Source organism: Nuphar pumila, chromosome 12 (assembly GCF_984573655.1).
Source record: "Nuphar pumila chromosome 12, dmNupPumi1.hap1.1, whole genome shotgun sequence".
Lineage (NCBI taxonomy): Eukaryota > Viridiplantae > Streptophyta > Magnoliopsida > Nymphaeales > Nymphaeaceae > Nuphar > Nuphar pumila.
Window position 1 is genome coordinate 101,175,528 of NC_143260.1, and position 22,604 is coordinate 101,198,131.

At 37.7% G+C, this 22,604-nt stretch overlaps 1 protein-coding gene and 1 pseudogene across 1 annotated transcript; one reads left to right on the forward strand and one right to left on the reverse strand.

Annotated features, from left to right (window-relative positions):
• Nucleotides 1–334: 334 nt before the first annotated feature.
• EMB2730 (Ribonuclease II/R family protein) lies at nt 335–18,826 on the reverse strand. Its single transcript, XM_089983771.1, has 15 exons — nt 18,451–18,826; nt 13,513–13,672; nt 13,254–13,367; nt 13,092–13,169; nt 12,882–13,013; nt 10,829–11,050; nt 10,556–10,738; nt 10,409–10,471; nt 10,183–10,289; nt 9,953–10,102; nt 9,683–9,842; nt 6,688–7,083; nt 5,978–6,202; nt 1,643–1,843; nt 335–845 (listed from the first exon to the last, which is right to left on the reverse strand). Exons 1-14 carry the CDS (start codon nt 18,753–18,755, stop codon nt 1,727–1,729), a joined length of 2,412 nt encoding a protein of 803 aa, XP_089839897.1. The 5' UTR covers nt 18,756–18,826; the 3' UTR covers nt 335–845; nt 1,643–1,726.
• Nucleotides 18,827–19,258: 432 nt separating this feature from the next.
• LOC149821335 (zinc finger A20 and AN1 domain-containing stress-associated protein 6 pseudogene) lies at nt 19,259–19,810 on the forward strand (annotated as a pseudogene).
• The last annotated feature ends 2,794 nt before the right edge of the window (nt 19,811–22,604 follow it).

Here is a 22,604-nt window from a genome sequence, read left to right on the forward strand (position 1 = left end):
TCAAACTCCTTTGGTGCATGCTGGAAACTGGCAGCTGGGAGCCTGGGATAGAAGTTTATGTGAAGTGAGATAATCTCCCGTGTATAAATCTTGGATTTGGTGACTACCACCACTTAGAGGTGGCAGCTGCCAAATACAGAATTTGGCACTTGGCAGCTGCCACTTTCCAAATGCATTAACTCCCTCCAAGTATCAGCGTCCAAACAGAGTCTTAACCTAAGATATCAAGCTGACTACAGAGCCAGCAGAATCCATCACTTGGCTGATCCCATATCTGACAATGCACCCTCGTAAAATTTTGCAGGCCTCCATTACAATGGAAGCAGAGAGGTGAGGATATCTTTTACATTTCAACAATATTATTCAATTACATCTCAACCCATTTGCGAACAGGACTCGGGCCGGAATTTCCAAACTGATAGATGGAACCAGAAAAGAACAAAACTGCAAGAATGATCAGCGTACAAGATCTGCCAGAATCGACGTCACCCATTTCAGGATGTCGCCAACCCCATGCATGTTCCTGATATCCAGGTTTATCAAAATTTCCAGACTGCATTTGTAAACAGACTAATGGCTGCTTACTTCATCCCATGTTCATGAAAATGATATCCATTTGAATATTAACTCTCAAGCCCAGCAGGTCTGGCAATCACAAGAAGCTCATTAAAAACTACAACCGCTTGTATGCCAACTGACATGTGGATGCTTTGTAAGGAATGGTTCCCATCTGCCAAGGCTATTACAGCAATTCAAAGAACTCCGCAGCAGTCAACTAATTATGCAGAAAACGTTTTGTCTTGCGGGCAAAAGGTGAATTACTTCCGACAGCCAGTGAAGATTGCCTGGATTGACATGGATCAACACAAACAGTGACTCTAATATGTTAAAGAGTTATTTAAACCAAAACTGTGCAAGAAAATACAAAAAAGTTCAATGGAAATAGCCAGATTCCAGGTTTTGTAATTTGTGCAAAGTTGGTGAAACAACCCCTGCAAATGATCTCCAGTCTCACATGTATTTGGAATGATATAATGCCACTCAACCTTGAAGACATATCATCAAATGACCTGCTGCATTTGTGTGGCAAAATATTTTTATGGTGACAGCTAAAAGCATCAATGAGGGAAGCCTATAAAATCAAAAGATATGAGAAAAACAGATGAAAGAATCACAAAAGAGAGAATTTTCCATACTGTCATTCTCAGGATTCTTCATCCACCATTTTTCAACTTAGTACAGATAGAAAAACTGAAGGCATCAGCTCACAGTATTAAATGGACAGCATATTAGAATATAATTCATGTTATATGCAGTGTCACTGCATGTTCCAATAAACTGAAATGGATATTTGTCATTTTCAAATGCTTAGGATATTCTGATCTTTCTCTATGAGCATATCTTGATGCTATCACACACTAAACATTTCTTGAAATTTAGAATTTCTTATTGGCAGGAAAGCCTAAAATCAAGCAACTCCATATTTTCCTTGACACAAACGATGTTGCAAAATATCCAAAAAATTCCTGGAATTGCAGCATGCTTAAGGATTTATGAAATTTTAGGAAAACAGAAATTACCAATTGCAATGGATCAGACCATCATAAAGTGTCTTTAACTCAAATATGCAAAAAGGTAGTACCTCAACTTTTCCATTTTACTGCTAGATAGGCTGCCAAGCAGACGTGCTGATGAAGCAATGTCATGAAACATGATGGAAGATATTCTAAACTTCCTTAACAGTGAGCATATCATCACGGGGATGCGACTCCTCAACTTGAACCACTATCTCATCCCCAATCTGCACCCCTATTGATACTGAAGCAGATGTCTGAATTCCAATCTGCCAGAAATAAATCGCTATAATATTATTCAACAGAAGGTTTACAGAAAGTATAATCTTATAGAAAATTCAACAAGATTTCATGAAAAAAGCCTTCAAATATTTTTTCAGTCTTGAGAACCACATATTCTCAGTACGCCAAGGCAGAACAAAAAGTTTCATTAAATGAACAAAAATGAACAGGCCCAAACGGTGAACGAGGTATCCAACACATGGACATGTATGGAAATTTCTAAAATAAAGAGCAAAGTTTCATGCATTAAGAGACAACTGAATACTTTGGTCATTTAAAAGGATAAATCAATCAATTTCAGATATCAAGCATATTTATCTCCAAAAAATATAGAGCACTGGTCTGTAGAAAAGTAAGCATCACATAGATCTCTTTTAAGATATATTATTGGATAAACCCCAATACCATCATTGTCAGTTCCGCCGTCTATGCAAGACCAGGGTTACTGGAAGCGCTAGGAAGCATGGAGAAGCGTGCTTCCCGAAATGTATTTTGGAAGCGCAAAACGCGGTGCTTTCGAAATGTTCAGGAAAACACACTTTTTAAATGGGAAGCGAGCTTCTCTCTAGGGAAACCTGATTCCAACTGCGAGAATCATGTTTTCTTGTATTTGGGGATTTGGACAATTTTCCCCATACTTAATTTTTTTTTACCAAAAAAATAAAAAGCATTATGTTTTTGAAAGGGCAAAATTGTCCTTCATAAAAGTTATGTTAAAAGGCACCAAACAGAAATGGGGAGGTTTTTCGAGTTTTTAAGGATTGTGGCAGTGCTCTCTCATGTGCTCTCCGGTGACTTCGACAATCTCCAACAACTGACAATCTTCGACAACCATGGGGGTCCTCAAGTATGCCCTCTCTCTCTCTTGATGACTGCTTGTATTTCAACCCAATGCTTAGTGGTGCACACGAGCCAAGCTTGAGCTGTTCAAGCTCGGCTTGGCCAGAAATACATATGATCGAACTCGGCTCGAGCTCAGAGTCGAACTTGAACTACACTGTCCAGGCTCAGTTCGGTTCCGAGCTCGAGTAGAGTCGAGCTTGACCGTATTTCACAAAAAAAAATTATTTTAAATTTTGAAGGGGTGAGAATTGAACCCACCACCTCATACGAGGCGGGTACAAGGCCTCCCCACTAGGGTAGGCCGTCCTTTCCTAATATAAAGGACAAAGAAAGCTATATAAAAGGTAGGTTGTCCTTTTCTGATACAAAGGACAAAAAGAAGGTAAACATATTAAGTGCAAAGCTACATCGTCAGAACCAGAGTTACCGGAAGCGCCTAGATAAAAGGGGAAGCGCCCTTCCCCGAAGCGCGCTTCGAAAGCGGGAAACGTCGCGCTTCCAAAGCGTGAGGGAAAGCGTCCCCCTTTTTTGGGAAGCATGCTTCCCATAAATGATTCCCTTTTATGGGAAGCACGTTTCCCTTTTATGAAAAACACACTTCACATTTATGGGAAGCGCGCTTCCCCCATGCTTCCCCATTTTTTCTATTTTTTTCGCTTCCCCCTCGCTTCCGGTTCGCTTCCTAGGTCGCTTCCGGTTCGCTTTCTAGGTCGCTTCCGAGACGGTTCGGAATTTACTTCTAAGTAGTCCCACGCTTCCCCGCTTCCTAAAATTTTGAAAGTGCCTCGTTTCCCGCTCCCGCTTCCCGTATCGCTTTCCGCTCCCGCTTCCTCGATTGGTAACTCTGGTCAGAACAACTTTAATCACTTTTTGATAAAAAGCAATAACCCTACCCATTAAGGCAAAAATAAATTTTTTTATCACATGGCAAACTAATAAATATATAATACCAGGCTGAGCCTGAGCCTAATTGAGCTTTTTTGAGCATAGTGCCTTGATCAAGTTGGACTCGTTTATCTAGGCCAAGCCTGGTTTGATGTTCAAACTCGGCTTGTTTATCTTCACAAACAAGCTCGCACCGAGCTTAAAAAATCCGAGCCCGAGCCGAGCTCAGGTTAGCTCGGCTCGTTGTGCACCCCTACCAATGTTGATGCTCATATCTATATTGCAAAATACCCAATTCAAGTCACTAGTTGTTTTTTTGAGATGCACATTTTGTTAGGTAAATTTTTGGGTGGTGTTTTTTCTGTTTTCTTGTAGTGGGTGCGTTTGAATCTCTCTTTAATGCAGTTCCAAATTTGCTATGTGATTGCGCATTTTGCTTGGATTTGTGGTTAATATGTTCTGGTATGAGGTTTTTAAATGAAAATGTTCCATTAGAATTGTTACATATTTCAAAGGCTATAAATATAATTTCATTTTCACATCTTGTTTGATTCCTATTCGCTTCTCGCTCGAATCCCGCTTTCCTCTTCGTTTCACCTTTGAATCCTGGTTCGCTTTCGTTTCGATTCCTAGGTCGCTTCCGAGACGATGTGTAGTCTCACAGAAAACTCAGGAAAAAAGAGAAATAATACAAAATAATAAAAAGATCAAGTTTTGATATTTTTCTTTTGCAGAAGTGTTAAGAAAAGCTAGAGAAGTTTTTGAAAATATAAAAAAAGGAATAATAAAAGAGATCATATTGTACAGTACATAAAAAGTAAAATAGACAAAAAGGTTTCTTCAAAATATTGCAATAAATAACAAAATACTTTTTTAAGTTACTATTTGTTGAAAATATCACTATTTTCTTTTTACAATTTCTTTTATTACATTGTGATGAGATCATAATATTTGCAAAATATCGTGATATCTGTAAAAATGATATGAGGGTCAACCTTCTATTGTTTCTCCATCAACTTCTATCTAAGACCAAGGTCATCCCACATCCTGTCATGAGTGTGTACTATTTCTGCAAGCTCTTAATGGTCTGACTCTTTTCTTAGTTTATTCAACATGTATCATACCACTCAGATATTTGCAATTTCAATAGTTCATGCCTAAAGGTATATTGGAAAACTTGCAGCAGATCTCCATCTGACAGTCAATGCTTTAAAGGATACATGAATGTGGTTTAACTTTTAATCTACTGAAAATGCACAGCAACTTATAATGTCAAAACTCATAATATCAAAACACAGATTGCAACTCCATCAAACCAGATCAGAGTCAAGTCACATGGTCATGAAAACTACATTGCAAACTCATACGATTGTATTGGTGACTTGCACCAAGCAAAAATCTTACTTGGATAACTCAAGCCCACATAGCTGTTAAATTATGTCTACATATATATATATATATATATATATATATATATATATATATATATATATATATATATATATATATATATATTCTGTTTTTCTATTTCATGTAAACTGAAATACCTATCAGGGGTATTTCAGTCATTTCACCCTTGTATAGGTGTCAGCCTATTAGAGGCTTGTTTCTCTTTTTTCTTTTATTTCCTTTCTTTTTATTTTTTGTGCTTTGTGACTGTTGGGGCAGCCCAAATAGACATTGGGCTGATCCCAACGTCATAAATATGACCATTGGGGGCTAGTCCAATGTCTAGTTGGGCTGCCCCCTTACCTCTCTCTTGTATTATAAACAGGGGATAAATCCCCTTGTATTCTCAATGCTTTTCTAAGCATTTCATAGTGAAATTCTATATTTTTACATTGTGTTGTGTATGCCCATAGTGGCTAATTGTGTATGTGTGTAATGTTCTTGAGATTGCTCTCACTTTGTATTATCTCTTGGTGAATCAGTGCTTGTGCACTCCTTATGTATTTGTGTTGATCCTTACTGGGATCTCTTTTGTATTTCCGGTTGTTTCATTACAATAGCTAAGTCAAAGTTAATTGGTCAAACAAAACACACATGATTCAAGAATGAACTCCAAATTAATTTCCCTGAATGAGTCTAATGCACAATTTATGGACTTTCAAGAGAATTTAGTTGGTGCCAAGTAAAACCAATCACATGCATCATTGAGTCCTAACTCCAAACCAGCCATGGTTCTCAAAATCAGTATCATATGAAAAATGATGAGCAAGACAACTGTTTAATCAGTAACTCGAATACATGATGACTTGATATAAATAAAACAACCTTTCATCACTATTTGACAGCTTATTTTCGATGGAACCATCATGAATGCCAAAAGAGGCAGCAATTCTCCTTAAAAAAAGAAAAGAGTAATCGTAAAGGTAACATGGAGACACGTATACCTCCACCAAAAGCAATGCTGCCAAACGATCTTTGATAAATCTAAGCACCAAGGCACAATATTTCCTGTCCTTAGGTTGTTGCCTCAAGAATTCCAACAACCAATACCGTAAACTATTAGTAGACAACTTTTTAGCAACTCGGACATGAATATTTATGATGGCTGCTATCCCTTCCAACTGACCAGCTGAAAAAGGTGGAGAATCTCCTCTTAGAAAAGCTTTCACCTGCATATAAAGGGCAATCAATACTATAGGCATGAAGAATGTGAAACAATGTGATGAAAATAAACAAGTACAGAAGGATAAACAGTTAAATACTTGGCGTCTTTTCATAGAAAATTATAGTTTAGAGGAGAAGTGCAAGCACAACACAAGGAAATGATTAAAATGATGAAGAAACATTGACATTAGTTGAAGTATGTCCAGGATATGCATAAATGTTTCAGCACTCCCTTTTGAGATCCCCCGGTCCTTAGCAAAGTCATTGTAAAATCTGAAACACTTCACTTTTGAGACCCAGATAATTAGTAAAGGCATTGCAAAATGTGAAACACTTCGCTTTTGAAAGCTTAGTGGCTGTTAATCAATTTGAAAAGTCTACAACTTCACATTCTATACTAAAAACGGTCAATTCAGATGCCAAAGCCAGAGGCATGAAATTCAATATGTAACTAAGTGGTCACAAAAAATACAGAGGAAAGAACGCACACCTGGTAGTGAGCAAGAAGATCAGGGTATCTTCGTATGGGAGAAGTAAACTGCACATATCCAGAAAGACCAAGAACTCCATGACGTATCGGAATTCTGAAGTTCATTTCTGCAGCTCGCAGTATCTTAACATATGCTGAGCTCCGGACAGGTCCTTCAGGAAGATGTGCAAATGCAGAAACAGGTATGTTTGATTGAGGCTGTCCTCTGTATGGTAGAGGAATGTTGTTGCTGCAACCAAACGAGGCTATAGCCTCCCCACAAAGTATCATCATCTCTGAGACAATACGCATAGCTGGTGATGACTGATTTTCAACATACAAATTAATTAAAGGCTCTGGATCATCTGGATTTGTCACCTTCACACGTGATTCTATTGTTGTTGTGTCAATTGCACCCTGTAATTTTTATGATTTGTTAACCTTCTTGGGTGAACAGTGAAAATGGCACTAGGTAGAGAAGAGCGATACAATAAAATCCATTAGATATAGGATGGATCAGTAGCAGAGTTTATTGACAATGCAAAAGTGCAGGAACTCAGTTATTTTCATAATCTCCAGTACAAACTCATTTTGATGATATTTATAGCATGACTAAAAGACACATACGCGATGTGTATGATCATCAGCATTGTAATTAATCTTGGAATGACTACAATTTTTGTGCCTAATTTCCAACAAAAAGAATATCATCACCCTCACTTTCAAAATAGCATAGGTCCCACTTCTAAGGTTTTAACTGTTGCATATTTCTGCTATCTTGTCCCTTATCTAAAAATATATTTTTGGTCATTTCAGATGCTTAACTTTTACTTTCTCCAGGCCTATGCACCAAGGTTGCCAGGATGGGAAACATGAAACGGAACCAAGACTTTCTAAAGTCCATGAGAAACAGAAAAACGTGATATAAATAAAACATATATATGCATATGTATATGTATGTATGTATGTGTGTGTGTAGCAAAAATGAAAATATTGACAATATGCATGAAGAATATTAAAAGTCTATTTCTTCCTTATTAATATTATGATAATGAGTAAAAATAATAAAATTAATTTTTTATGAAATATATGATTACAATGACTAAAAGTATAGAACAACTATAAAAATGGTTATATTTTTATATAACAAAGTCCATACCCAGCTTACTTTTAATAAAATATTAAACATCATAAATAAACTATTCAAAAGCAATGCACGTTTAGGCAGAATTGTGAAATAAGAAAATTTAGTTTTCTAAATAATCAAGATTTTTTAATAACACATCTCAATTTTCTATTGAAAAAAGACAATTTTTATTTAAGGAAAACATGCAAGAAATGTATGGAATACATGTTTCCTAAAGAAAGGAAACAAGTATACCATAGAAAGTAGATAGATTTCCTATGTAATATGAAGCGGGTTTCTCACTCAATGGGAAACAGGTTTCCCACGAATCTTTAGAAGTTTCGCACAAGTTTCAGAAATGCTCGATTTCTGGTTTTGGAAACAGTTTCCTAGGAAATGGGTTTCCTGTTAAATTATGCTGTATATATATATATAAATATATATATATATATATATATATATATATATATATATATATATATATATATATATATATATATATATATATATATATATATATATATATATATATATATATATATATATTGTTCTATGTAAACTGAAATACCCATAAAGGGTATTTCAGTCTTTTTACTCATGTAATAGGTGTCGGCCTAGTAGGGGCTGATTTTTACTTTTTTATTTTATTTTATTTCTTTTTGTTTTTATATTATTTTTGTAATATGGCAGTTGGGGCAGCCCAACAACTAGTTGGGCTGCCCCCATTCACTCTCCTTCTCTCTTGTATTATAAATAGTTTTTTTTCCCTTTGTATTCTCAATGCTTTTCTAAGCATTTCCAAGTGAAATATACATATTTTTTATATTTGTGTTTGCCCATAGTGGCTCTTGTGTGCACTTATAGTGCTTTTGTGATTGCTCTCTCTTGGATATTATATTGTCCCTTGGTGGACTAGTGTTTGTGCACTTCTTTTGTATTCTTGTTAACCCTTATTGGGTTCTTTATTGTATTTCCGCTTGTTTCATTATATTTCCCACATGTAAGTAGAGTTTCCGGTAACCCTGCTATGCCCTCAATGTACAAATATTCGTCAATAGGTCCTTTTTGGAGGCTGTCCAGATACTACAGGATCAGGAGAAACTATAAAGAGAGTCTTTGGCTTTACAGTGTCTTAGGGAAGCCATCATCAATAAGACTGAAGCTTCTAACTGGCCAAACATTGAACACAAAATGGTTTTATTGAATTGTTGTCGTCTGACAAAGGGATCTGATATTTAGAAAGGCATCTTTAATGGTTTTAAAGAATCCCAAGAAGAAATAAAGGAGCACAAATTGCAAAAGTTCCATGCTATACAGAATCCCAATATAAATCAGCATGTCATGACCATGTCATGTATCTTCATGACTTCAAAACCAGTAGAAGCTCTTGGATTACAATTATTCCATGACTTTAAACCAGGGAGAAAGACTTGTGATTAAGATGTCTCGTATTCAGAGGGCATCTTTGTTGTTTTTAAAGAAACCCAGCAGAAATGAGGAACACAAATCACAAATGTTCCATGCTTTACAGAATCCTAATATACATGGTCATTCATGACTTCAAAACTAATAGCAACTCTTGGATACAATAGACCTACTGCAGAATCATGGAGAATGACTTGTACCAAGTCATCAGTTCACCCAAATCGTGCCAATCTCTTCCAACTCTATGTAAGACGAGGTGAATAACCAAGAGTCCCAGGTAACTGGAGTGAACCGAGCCATCAGTTCATCCATGCTATACAACTGCTGAACTCAAAATAATCAAAACAAGTCAAATGAAACAAGAACCAGTTCGGTTCACAGGGCCTTGAAACACTGCTCAATCACCACTTTTAACACCTGCTCAGTGTTCACAAAAAAATAATAAAATGAGGAGTAACAAGCAACCTGCCGAAGACGCCAGTGAAAGCGAAGGGCAGCAGCTTCAGATAGAAGTTTAAGTTCTGCTTCTTCCTCCAAGTTCAGATGAAGTAACTCAGATGCACTCTCGTATGTTAACATGTAGGTAGGTGTGATAATAGAGTTCTGAACCTGGTATTCTGCAATGCTTCAAAAGCATATATAAAAAACAAACCATGTCATGAGCGCATTCTAGTATAGTATAAATATTACATATGACAATCTATGTAAGGCAAAGATGGAATCTTTACAACCTACCTGCCATCTTCACGTAATATAACAGATACGCTCACAGCATTGCAGACATGTCCTTGTTTCAAACTCATGCCCTCCATAGCAAGCCTTTCAGGAAACATGGGAAAGGTGGCGGTCGGCAAAAAAATTGAAGTTCCTCTTTTCATTGCTTCCCTACAGAGGATCAGAAGCAAAATTTAGAATCGGGTTGCGATTGCAAATAAAAACTTAAGCTCAACAAATCTCCCACATACTTGTCTATTATGCTCTGAGGTTCTATTAAGCATGTTGGATCAGCAACATGAATCCAGACTTTGATTCGGCCATCCTGCATCCTCTCTGCACTTAATGCATCATCTAGCTGCATCAACACAAAAGATGCAATTAAAAGATACTGATTTAGGAAACCAAACTACAACCAAAAAACTTCACAGGGAAATATAACTCCTTCCAACAAACATAATCTCACAGCCTAGCTACCTCATCAGCTTCATCAACATCGATTGCATAGACTTTTAAGAATGTAAGGTCCTTACGAATCATCTGGAAGGAAAAAGAAAAAAAAACAGGTATATGATTGAGTTGATGTAACATGCCAATCATCTGGGAAAAGTTCCAGAAGCTAACCTTATCTGGATCAGGAGGAAGAGACAAAATTTTATCAGCAACCAACAAGATCTCTTCAGAATATTCTGTGCGGACATTGAGCTTCAGAAGTTCAAGATTTATATGGACAGGGAAGTATCCAATACCAATCAGTAGATCTACAGCAGCATCAGAAGCTTTTGGTAGCCCCATAGCTTTCAGGATCTATCAAAATTGACAGAGTTGCTCAAACTTAGCTAACACATCAGAAATATCCTGTAGATCATAACATTAGAATCAGATGAATGAGCTTACATTGCCAGCCATTTTCTTTTGTTCATCATTCCTGCATCTATCAATAGCATAAGCTTCTAGAGCTTCAATTCTATTACAGATTTTTTCTTCTGATGTCCAAAAGCACTTGGCAGGTTTAGACCCTGGAGGCATCATCTTTGCAGACCTTAATAATTGAACAAATTCTTGAAGCTCTTTCTCAGTGGCTTCCTTAGAATGCTTCCAAAGGAGAAGTTCTTCTACCTGTTTTTTCGAGATTCAATAGAATGATGTTCGCATAGAAATCACTCATGAAACAAAGAATTATAGTATTCATCATACAAACAATTGGAGAAGTAGCATGCACCGCCACCACTCCAACCAGGAAACCAACACAACAATCCTACAGCACATGTCAAACCACATATAGGACACATCGATGATAAGGAGTAGCCAGCCAGGTTTCACTCAAAACTAGGATAATTTGCATTTCAGAAAGCAAACCGAAATTTCAAACAAGATGAAGAACAGATAAAACACTGGGCACAAAAGAAAAGGAAAGGAAACCTTGCTCATCAAACTACAATGCAATTTAGCTCATATAAATTATAGAGAATCATAAGACACCCAACTTGAAAGTCCTAAAGAGGGAAATATGTCAATGTTGATGAACGACAAAAAGGTACACTGCAGACTGAAAAAAACCATAATGAATAACTAAAATGCACACAAACCTCAAGTTGAAGCATGGTGGTTTGGACAAGCATAACAAGAAAACTAGCCAAATTTTGCAGACAAAAGCATTTTGCAAAAGAGCAGAACAATAATCAAACTGTTCAATAATGAAAGCTTTAGGAAGCATATACACAAAAGCACTATAGCAGGAGCATTCTGTGAGTCATTCTAAAGCTAAAATGCTGAGCTACACTTTCAGGCTTCAACCATGCAGAAACAATAAACAAATAATACTTCACATAAGGAATGAAAAAAATCAGACATAGAACAAGTTGCTGTATGAATTGATAGTACAAATTGGAAGGTTTAAAACAAACTGCTTCATGGAGGAAGCTGAAACAAAATGAAGAAATTTATGTAATATGATAAAATGAAAGGGCAAAAGGAAAAGGTCATGAGTAGCAGGATGTGTCACAAATACAGCCAAGATTTTGAAAACTCGTGATATTTATGTGAGATTTCATAGGATGTGTAAATCAAGCATTATTACAAGATTTAAAAAAACTCACCTACTTCCAATATATTGCAATTTTACCAAGATATTATCATAATGTTTATAGTTTTTTAATGTTTTATGTTTTTTATATTTTAATTATAAATGTACCAAGATTTTGTTGATACTTTTCCTGAGTAACAAAAAAAAATCAACTTATCATGAGATTTTCTCTTACTGGGAAAATCCTGAGAACAATATCTGTGATTATGGTTCAAACCAGAGTTACCGGAAGCTTCTTAGCTGGGTGGGAAGCGCGCTTCCTGGAAACTCGCTTCAGAAGCACGATACTCCTTGCTTCCGAAACATCATGGGAATCTCGATTCCCCCACGCTTCTTCTATGCTTCTCACACACATGGTCTATGCTTCCCACACACATGATATATGCTTTTTTCACATTTCTTTTCAAGTTTTTCATGTATTTTCTCTCACGCTTCCACTCACTTCCCATGTACTTTCTAGAATCGGTAACCATCATTGTTAGATTTTAACAAAAAATTAACTCTTACTGAAAAATCATGAATTATAAGAATGATCAATTTTATTTTAGTTTTTATTTGTTTCTTGTTCGATTCCTATTCAGTTACCAAATTGCTTCATTTTTTATTCATATTTGGATTTAAAATTAATATTTCACTTCTCGCATCCTATAAATTTTAAAATGCCTCGCTTCTTGTATCGTTTCCCGCTTCCGCTTCCTAGTTTAGCAACCTTGGTTCAAACTCATGATGCATAAGGATTAAGGAACAAATGAAGGACATTAACTTCTTGTTTCTTAGTTTTATACTTGTATTTTATGTAGCACAGAATAAAATGATATACAGCTTTCACTGCCAAAGATTGCCACCATTGATTGGACAATTTACCTGGCACACCGGGCGAGGCTGATAGACAGGGCAGTATCCTTTAGATTCCAACACACTGAAGTATATCTCATCCTTTGAGAGCAAAAGATGAGCACAGTAACTTTCCAAAGGCTCCATTGTGCCATATATGATCTGCATAAAAAAGGCTTGAATCAGAATGCTAACTTATAGGAAAAGTTAAAAAGAATGTTTTTTTGTGGAAAAGAGAACCTCTGCTAGCTCTTCAGCAGTCACTGCCTTATTCTTCTCTCGCAACTCCTCCCAAGCGTATTCAATAAGAGTAGGATCCTGAATGATAATAATTAGTCAAACAAAACACTGAAAAACAAAAAGAAAAGAAAAAATCCATTCAAAATAAGTGAACATACCCACCAAGAGACTCTCAGTTTTCTGCATAAAGTCAGAGATTTCTGAATGGTCGAAACCCTCAATACCAGGAACAATATATGTGATCTGCTGGGGCTTTATAGAGGATGTAATTCCATTCTGCATTTAAATTTCATGGTGTACAAAGCAGAAAATGTAAATTATTAATTGAAGGAACATTATTTTTCAAATGAAACACAGAACCAGAACACTAACAAAAAGGCAACCAATTGAACAGCCTGCAGTACTTGTTTCCAGTGAGAACCTGATCAGACACCATCCAGTTTTTCTTTCCATCAGGCTTCAGAGCCACTGCCAATAAAATCCTTTCAGTATCTTTCCGAAATTCCAGCAATACTCCCTTCTGCAAGACACGCTTTCCAAGTTTCTCTTCAACTAAATCCTTACTGCCCACCAATTCCATCCTACAAAAAATAAGTAATTAGTTAACAAAATGAACATATTGATTCAGACAAAGACCGGCAGTCCATTTACACATGAGAAAATAAGTGTATATGATATGATAAGGGAATAGAAGTAGAACTAATGGATCATAAGACCCTTTAAATGCTACTGTTTAGAAAATATTTCCGAGTGGTGACAGGCTTGATGGGAAATACTTGCTTTATCTGCGATGGATGACACGGTTGCAGTATTGTAGTGGCATATTTTGAGAATCAAATAAAAAAAGAGAAAAAAAGAAAAATAACACAACAAAAAAGTACAGTCCAAGTTTACAAATTGCAGTTTTTTTTTCAAGTATAGACAGGTAGTCAGTCGTATCATTTTCCAAGACTTCAGTATCATTTATCATTTTTCTTATAAAACCCCTCTATACAAGGGGAAGATTATGGGAGAAAGATATGAAAGTTTTTCGTGTGTACTCCAAGCCCTATTAGGTTCACAACTCTGATGGTAATAGGTATGAGAAAAAAAATCTAAGAAAACCAATTTATTCGGCATATGCACAAGCATAACTTGTATATTAGACAAAAATCAGCATCAAGGAAGTACTATTCCATGTTCAGACCATGGTTGCCAGTTGAGGAAGTGGGAGCGGGAAGCGATACAGGAAGCGGGAGCGGGAAGAAAGGCACTTTCAAAATTTTAGGAAGCGGGAAGCGTGGGACCACTTAGGAGCGAACCGGGAATCGTCTCAGAAGCGACCTAGGAAGTGAACCGGAAAGCGAGGGGGAAGCGAAAAAAATAAAAAATAAAAAAATACAAAAAATTGAAAAAAATGGGGGAAGCGCGGGGAAGCGTGATGGGAAGCACGACGTTTCGCGCTTCCGAAGCGCGCTCTGAGGAAGCACGCTTCCCCACCTACCTAGACGCTTCTGGTAACTCTGGTTCAAACTGATGGACTCTCTTCAAATTTAAAACTACCCTGCACACTGCTAGCTTGCCAATTAGAATATTCAGGCATAATTTCCCATCTCATTTTAAAGACAACAAATCACTTCTTCTCTTCTAATGAATGGGCTAGTATTGAAAGTTCTTGTCATCTTTTCTTTGATAATGTGGCAATCAACCCCAATGGTCACCGCTCCTTCGTGGAACCTAATTCTCAACGACTCAAATGGTTCTCATCTTGCTGTAATTTTATTTTAAATAAATGTGCTTTTAATATCTTCAAATAATCAAATTTAAATTAAGAATCCCACATAGTGCAGAAGACACCTAAATGCAGCCAATTTTCTTCTTGTTTGTGACTAAGTCTACTCAATATGATACGGACCCATAACCATATACACTTATTGAATGCAATCAATGCATTGTATAAAACTACAGGGGATATCTTATATACACCAATAAAACTGGAAATACCATTACAAGTTTTTTTCATTTTTCTGCCACAGCCACTTTGTTTTCCACAATAGGGTGGTTTATGTCATGTTTCACGTCAAAAAGACCCTTTGGTTAAGATTTTCTAGACTTTTAAAGAATATAAAATTTGGGTTCTCCACTTGTCTGAGTCTGATTATTCTGCTAACGCAAAGCACCAAAGCAGAGCGTCTTTTGTTGCCCTTTACAAATGGAAGATAGATTCTTGCAGATTCACCTATTCCATTACACTAAAATACTAATTTTCCCTTACATTTGAGACATTGCATTAGGGACTTTTCACTTACACAAAAGCTTGATTTTCAATATCTCTTAAAACATCAGTTACTACCAATTCAAATCATAGGTAAATCTTTCCTAGCTAGTTGCTGTTAGTTGCCTTGGAAAACATCAGTTAATAATGTATTTTTTTGTTATCGGCATTCAATATCTTATTTAAACTTAATAAAATAGTTAAAATTACTAATTTCCATGCAAATTATTTATCTGAAGTCAATTTTTTAACTTCCTTAATTACTATTTTTTTAGATAAAGTAAAAGCCCTTAATTACTATTTTTAATTACTTCATTTAACCTTTTGCCTTAGACTGATCCACTATTTTCTTAAATTGTTGTCTTTTATAACTTATGATAAACTTTTTGCAAATTTTTACCATGTGGTACTGTATAATATGCCACCTGTTTTGGCTTTTGTGTTGGTGTACTTTACAAGCTCATTATAAAAGCAACAAGGCACATCATTCACCTTTCAACCCGCGTAGTAGAATCATGCTAACAATTTATTATGTCCCTCTGTTTTAACATGTTTAATTTTTTGAACACCTATGGCCCAGTGCACTAAACAGGATTGACAGATATAGCTAAGTGTATATGTACGTAGCATGTCCATGTATCCACGTACATACATAAATTGATAATTTGATATACACATTTAAAATTTTTGAGAGGAAAACCATATATGCTTGCTATAGAGGGCATTCTTTCTTGACCGTCCAACAAGATTTCACTATTAGTTGGAAAAAGATCACAGAATGAACAAAAAGTATATTTGAATGAGCGCACACTTGATACTCATCTCAATCGCCATGTCCTAGTAAGTTTTTGGGTTCTTTCCATAGCTATCTGAAATGCTTAGTGTAAGTAGGGATCACAATTCTAAGAAGCAAGAAACAAAAGTGATCAAGAATCTGACAGGACCGCTTCCCAGTCATGAGAACCCCGATCACCATAATATGGGAATCTCGATTCCCATGACTAGGAATCTCAATTTCCTTAGGAATCCCAATTCTCATGTTTAGGAGTTATAATTCCTTGGCACAAGAATGTTGAATCTCTCAAATGGGGATCATGACTCACTCAAGATTCTGACTCCTATGTTCAAGAATCATGATTCCTTCACAAATGCCTATTCATATGTTCACACAATTTCACATATCACTTCCTATACGATTCTCATACCACTTCCTATACGATTCTCATACCGCTTCCTACTCGCTTCCAGAAAATATGAAACAATCTCTTCCAGGTTTAGATTCCTGTACTACTTCTCGATTCCAATTCCAGCTTTGGCAACTATGGTTCTTTCCTTTTTTCTTACACAATCCTATCTTAGTTTTAAGAGTCTTCTAGAGCATGTATATGTGAACAAGTCTGCAGCCATTTTTTATTTTATTTTTAGACATTATCCTTTTTTATACTAGAGTTACAAACATTGAATCTACTGTTTGTGTTGCTAATTGACAAGTTCCCATGGTTACAACCAAGCTTATTTGGTCTATAAATCAGTGCCTGAGTGATGGATTCCTGACATAGACAATTTAACCTGGTTAATTATTATTGGTCTCCTAAGTAATTTGAATAGTCATATAGGTATTTTAGTTTATATGATTTATATCAGCACAAATAGAAATATATTTATATAATCTGCCATTTACTTACAAACTACAATTAAATATCTAAGGTAGCAAGTAGTAACTAACAAGTTTAATTAATGATCTACAATGCCTTAATAATTTTGTTATTATAACTTGTCATTACATTCTCATGTGCTTAGTATTTCCTTGTAGAAGTACCAAGTAATGCTAAAAGAATATAATATGTGCAAAGTTTGAATTATTTATTTATAACGTATTACAAGGTATGACCTATGTTTTGATATTTAACAAGGGGAAACCCCAGTCCAGGTGATGGAGCTTGGAGAGAATGATACCCTGCCGCATGGCCCCACCCCAAGTGGTTAAATCCCCCCCCCCCCCGCTCACCCACTAAGGAGCCTGCTACTTTGGCCTTGCGGCCAGAGGGACACATCCCAAGTAACGAACTCTTGGCATCCTTCAGCTTGAATGCCTTAAGTCAATCCACCTATCCAGGTGTGTGGAGTCCTTGTGGGCAGCTACGGTCTTATGTTATTATTAGAATTTATAACCAAGAGTCCTACAGTCAAGAAACCACCACACTGTAAGAAAAGGTCACAATGACATATGTTGGAAAAATTGAGTTCCCAAGTCCTCAGTCTCCCTGATATACCGTGGTAACATCGTTTCAAATATACCAAAGACTCCCATATGGTGTAAGGAACCCATGTATGATGGTTGCACTGGGTTGTAGACCATGAACCAAATAAGAGAACCCAGTAACTATGTCTCCATGACCTCAATATACCCCTCCCACATAACCAATTTATTCGCCAGTGATAGACATGCCTACTAAGTCTTAATGGTGGTAAGCTTTTACTGTTTCCCAGCACCTTCACATTGCTTGCTTCTATCAACAGGTAGCTTGCAAATCTGATCTATGTTATGCACTATTTTTTCTTCTCTTATTCTTCCATAAAATAAATCCAAATTCTTGTTAATAAAATGATCAAATTAAACACAGATACAGAGTGGTAAAAAGAAAGGAAAAAAGAACAGAAAACCAAAAGAACCGCAGAAAGAAGAAGCAAAAACTTGCCAAGAAATAATTGAAGCAAGAATTGACGAATGAAGAGAAGGAAAACCTAGACCACATACAAAAACACCGAAAAATCCATAAAAACCGAAAAGAATACCTCAGAAAACATGAACTAAGCACGAATTCCACATGAATTAATTCCAAACAACAAAAACATCCAGAAAAACGCACATTTCCCAGAAAATCAGAAAAAAACAAGCATGTGTTTTCGAACCAATCCCACAGCATTCAATTCAATATGCTTCCCCCAAATAAAATTTAAAAAGAAAAAAGGAGACAGTAATACCAAAACATTCCGGACTAATTCCGCAACTCGATCAATCACGAAATCTCAAACCATTTCCACCGATCCTGAATCAAACAGAATTCACCAAATAGGATCAAGAAAAGGGGGAAAATCCCTTACTTTCCGCCCGCGCGAGCCCTAATTCTCCGCGAGACGCCCAAGGCCTCGAGCTCCTCCATGACGCCCGCGATCAGGCTCTGGGTCGAGCAGCAGCGCCGGAGTCCTCGGAAGGAGGAGGAGGCGACGGCGCCGCCGCCGTTCCCTCGCCTCCGGTCGTCCCCCGAAAAGGCGGACCCTAGGGCGGGGTCGCCCCTCCGAAGGCGGATCCAGAGGAAGCGGTGGCGGCAGGGGAGGGAAGGCGGAGACGGGGAGCGCCGGAGGACGGAGCAAGCGTTGGCCGCGCGAACCGCCACCGTCATCATCATCACCACACCTCTCTCTCTCTCTCTACCCAATGGCGGGAGAGATGAAGCGCCTGGTCGGATATGGTCCGAATGGTGTTAAATTCTTAAAGGAATCCAAATATTAAAACGAAGGGCTGCCAGTGGGAACAGCTAGAACATGTTAACTAGAAATATGTTAACACTAAGGGTATGTATGTTTGATAGCACGTCCCGCGCGTCACTCGGGACAAAAAATACAAAACGTACACATTTTTTAACAAACGTGGGACACGGCGGAACGTCATCCGCCGTGTTCATAAAAGCATGTTATTTTTGTTCTACACCTCCCCTGTTACGAAAATAGCAGGTAAGGGAGGAACAGATTTAACTGTTTCTCGACGAGCGGGCTCGACCTCCTCTCTCTTGTGCAGCGGGCAAACGAGTGGAGGCGATGATGGCGGTGGCTGTTCATCATCGGCGCTGGGAGAGGCTGTTCATCATCGTCGTCTGCCGCATCGCCACAAGCGAGAGCCAGATGGGCGATAATGGCGGCAGCTGTTCATCACCGACGTCGGGCGGAGGAGAGCTGGAACAGAGGAACAGACGTGACAGGGTGCCTATCGTCGGAGAACCACCGCCTCTGCGCCAACAATTGCAGATTCTTCGGCAGCCTAGCGATGATGAACCTCTGCTCTAAGTGTTACCGAGACCTCTGGTTGAAGGATCCCCAGGAGTCGTCGTCGGCGAAATCCGCGCTGGAGAAATCGCTAAGCCTCACGGAAGAATCGCCCAAAAAGGCCAGAATCCGGGACGCCGATGTGTCCCACCAGGCCATTGTCTTCCCTTTCCTTTATTCCCTCTCCTCCCCCTCCCTTTCCTCCTCTTCGTCGTCGAGTTCCAGCAAGCCGAACCGCTGCTCCAGCTGCAACAAGCAGGTGGGTCTGACGGGGTTCAAGTGCAGCTGTGGTAGCACATTCTGCGCGTTGCACCGCTTGCCCGAGAAGCACGTCTGCGCATTCGACTTCAAGGCTGCTGGGCGGGAAGCCATCGCGAGGGCCAATCCCATAATCAAAGCAGAGAAACTCGAGAAGATTTGAATCTCCGAAAGTGTGAAGAAGAAAAGAACGTAGAGATGGGAATTGATCGATCCCCAATCTTCTTCTGCGATAATGGCGCCGGAGATATCCCCCCCTCTTCTTCTTCGTCCCCTTTTTTTTTTGGTTTTCCCTGAGTGAAAACTGTAGTTTCCTTGGTGATGGAATAAACCGTGCGTACAAAGTAAAAGGCTTGTTGGGTAGTGCATAGATATGCTAGCTGGTGTAGGCCTCTGCCATGCCGTGTGTTGCTTTTCAATCGATTAAAGGAGGTGGGAAAAGGAGTTGAAAAAAAGGAGTGGGAAGGGGAAAGAAAAAGAAACGGTGAGGTAAGGTAATGTATGTTTTGGATTCAAAGTCATGGGTTTTGATTTCTTTATTTTACGTCTTTGTGCTCATCTCTTTGTTGACATCAACAATTGCTACTCTCACTATTTCCAACATTAGCTCAATTTGAATCTGCAGGAAAAGTGGGATAAATTGAAATTTTTGCAATGAGGGGAATAGTTTAAAATCCCAAATTATCCTGCTTTTTCAATAAGCGGGTGCATCCAAAACCCCCTCAAAGTGAGTGAATTGAAATGGCTGCTAACGTGAAAATTGGATTGAATTTTCAGATGGAAGAAGAGTTCCCCATGTCAATGAAGGATCTGGCAGTGTGCACAGCTTGAAATTAATAAAAATAGAAAAAGAAATGTTTATGAGAAGATACTATAGAAATTAAATTGGGTCATACAATGCAAAAATAAAATAAAGTAATTTGACCCATTATCCGTGATTGTCCAAGTTGTCAGCATATCATTATGAAACAACAGACATTTGAACATATCATCTAAGTACGGTCCAAACAAACGTTGGACTCAGAATAGTTGTTCCTGAACGAGCAGAACCAATGTTCTGTTCTGTCTTTTTTGTTCATTTGTGTCATTTTTCATGAGATTCAGACAAAAATATCGCTGAGAATAGAAATTTTCAATAAACATTGAATGCGGCGGACGATGTTTTGCATCTGCCGCGTCCATTATAGTGTGTAATTTTTTATCCACCTCCCCCGGTTACAAAAATGAATAGGAATGAAGGGGACAAAAAAAAATATCGATGCGTCTCTCTCTCTCTAGTCGGTCAGCTTCCCCATTCTCTCTTCGATGAGCAGACCCATCGACACCATTGTCCTTGTTTCCTATCTGAGCAGTTGTCGACCCTATCGAACCCTCCATTGCCTAGCTTCATGGGAGGCCAGCGTTCGCCCGTGCTTTCCTCCTCTCTCCCGTGTGCTTGCTTTCAAAGAGGTACCCCACCGAGCTTCCGAAACGAGTTCATGATCCGAGGAAAACATTCATCGGGATTTGGTAGGTCTACGTTGATTGCAAGGCTAGATCTTGGACTAGTTTGAGATGATTTAGGTTCTTGGACTCTCTAGAGAGAAGATGGGTTGCTCGTTTTCCAGATTGAATGCTCTCTATGACGACGTTAATGAAGGTGGGGATGCTTGGATCAATGAAAACATGTTTAGAATCGTCAGGCAGCTCGGAGAAGGTGGTTTTGCTTATGTATATCTGGTGAAAGACGTCAGTGCCGAGGGATCGTGGGGGGGGGGGGGGGGGGCGGGATTCAAAGACCCATCTCATGTTTCTTTGATAAGATTCATGATTTTCTAAGGTATCCATGATCTGAATATTAGGAATTATGTTTTTTCTGAGTGTAAATTTGGATTTTTCTTGATACCCATAAATGTTTTTTTGGGTTTTCTTTGTTTTTTCTTGTGAATTTTAGATGTGGCTTGTTTGGAGAACTGATAGGAGGAATTGGGTTCTGCTATATGTTTCTCTTGTGATTTGATTTGGTTTCTTTTGTTTTCAATTTTTTGAAATGGTAGAGATATAGTGAGAGTTCTGATCTTGGTGCACATTTTTTTTGCCTGGAATGTTTTGCATTGTATTCTCCTTTAGCATACTTTCCACTTGTAAGATGGTAACAGTGAATGTTTATGTGTTAAAATGTTTGGTGTTTCATTTCTAGGAAACTAAAGAGTTTCCTGTTGCAAGTGGCGACGGTGTATTATAGTAAAGTTATTTTTACATTTTTCTGTCACTTGTTGGAGTACTTAATATGTTTGTAATTGTTCTTTTGGTGGGAATTGTGGGCATTTGGATTCTGCAGCTGGGACGCTTGACTAATGACATTTTAATGCACTTTCATGTTAGATTGTTACTAATTGGTAAATCACATACGAGTAAGCCTTAAAAAGAAATCTCTATTTGCTTAATGGTGTATATATGGCGTATCCAGTCTACCTAATTTTTTTAGTGGTTATTATTGTTGTTTGCTGTGGTTAGTAGTATTGATATATTAGCTGAAGTTTTTTTAATTTATATAATTGCTAAGAGTATTCATCCTTTTTGTATTTGCTAATGACATTTGCTTCAACTTTGTATGAGTGTTAGTGTTTTTATGAGCTTCCTGTTTGAATTGTTGAGCACATAATGAGTTCTTAGTTTTTATTTGGGATTGCAACCATGGCAGTGATGATCAAACTGTTGTTGCTCTAGCTTCTTCCTCAGTTTACGGCTTCTCTCAATAAAGTGAGATTAGAGCCTCTTCAGTTTCCTGTTATTGATTTTGTAAGTTCCATTTGTACGCCACACAGGTTGGTTGAAAACGTGTTTGAATTTTCTTTTGGTGTCATGATTTTGAGAAACTATGCCATAATGATATTCTAATATGGAATTTTCTACTAAAATTCATGGGTCAAATTGTATAAGTGCTTTTCCATTGCTGTTTACATGATGACAAGCAA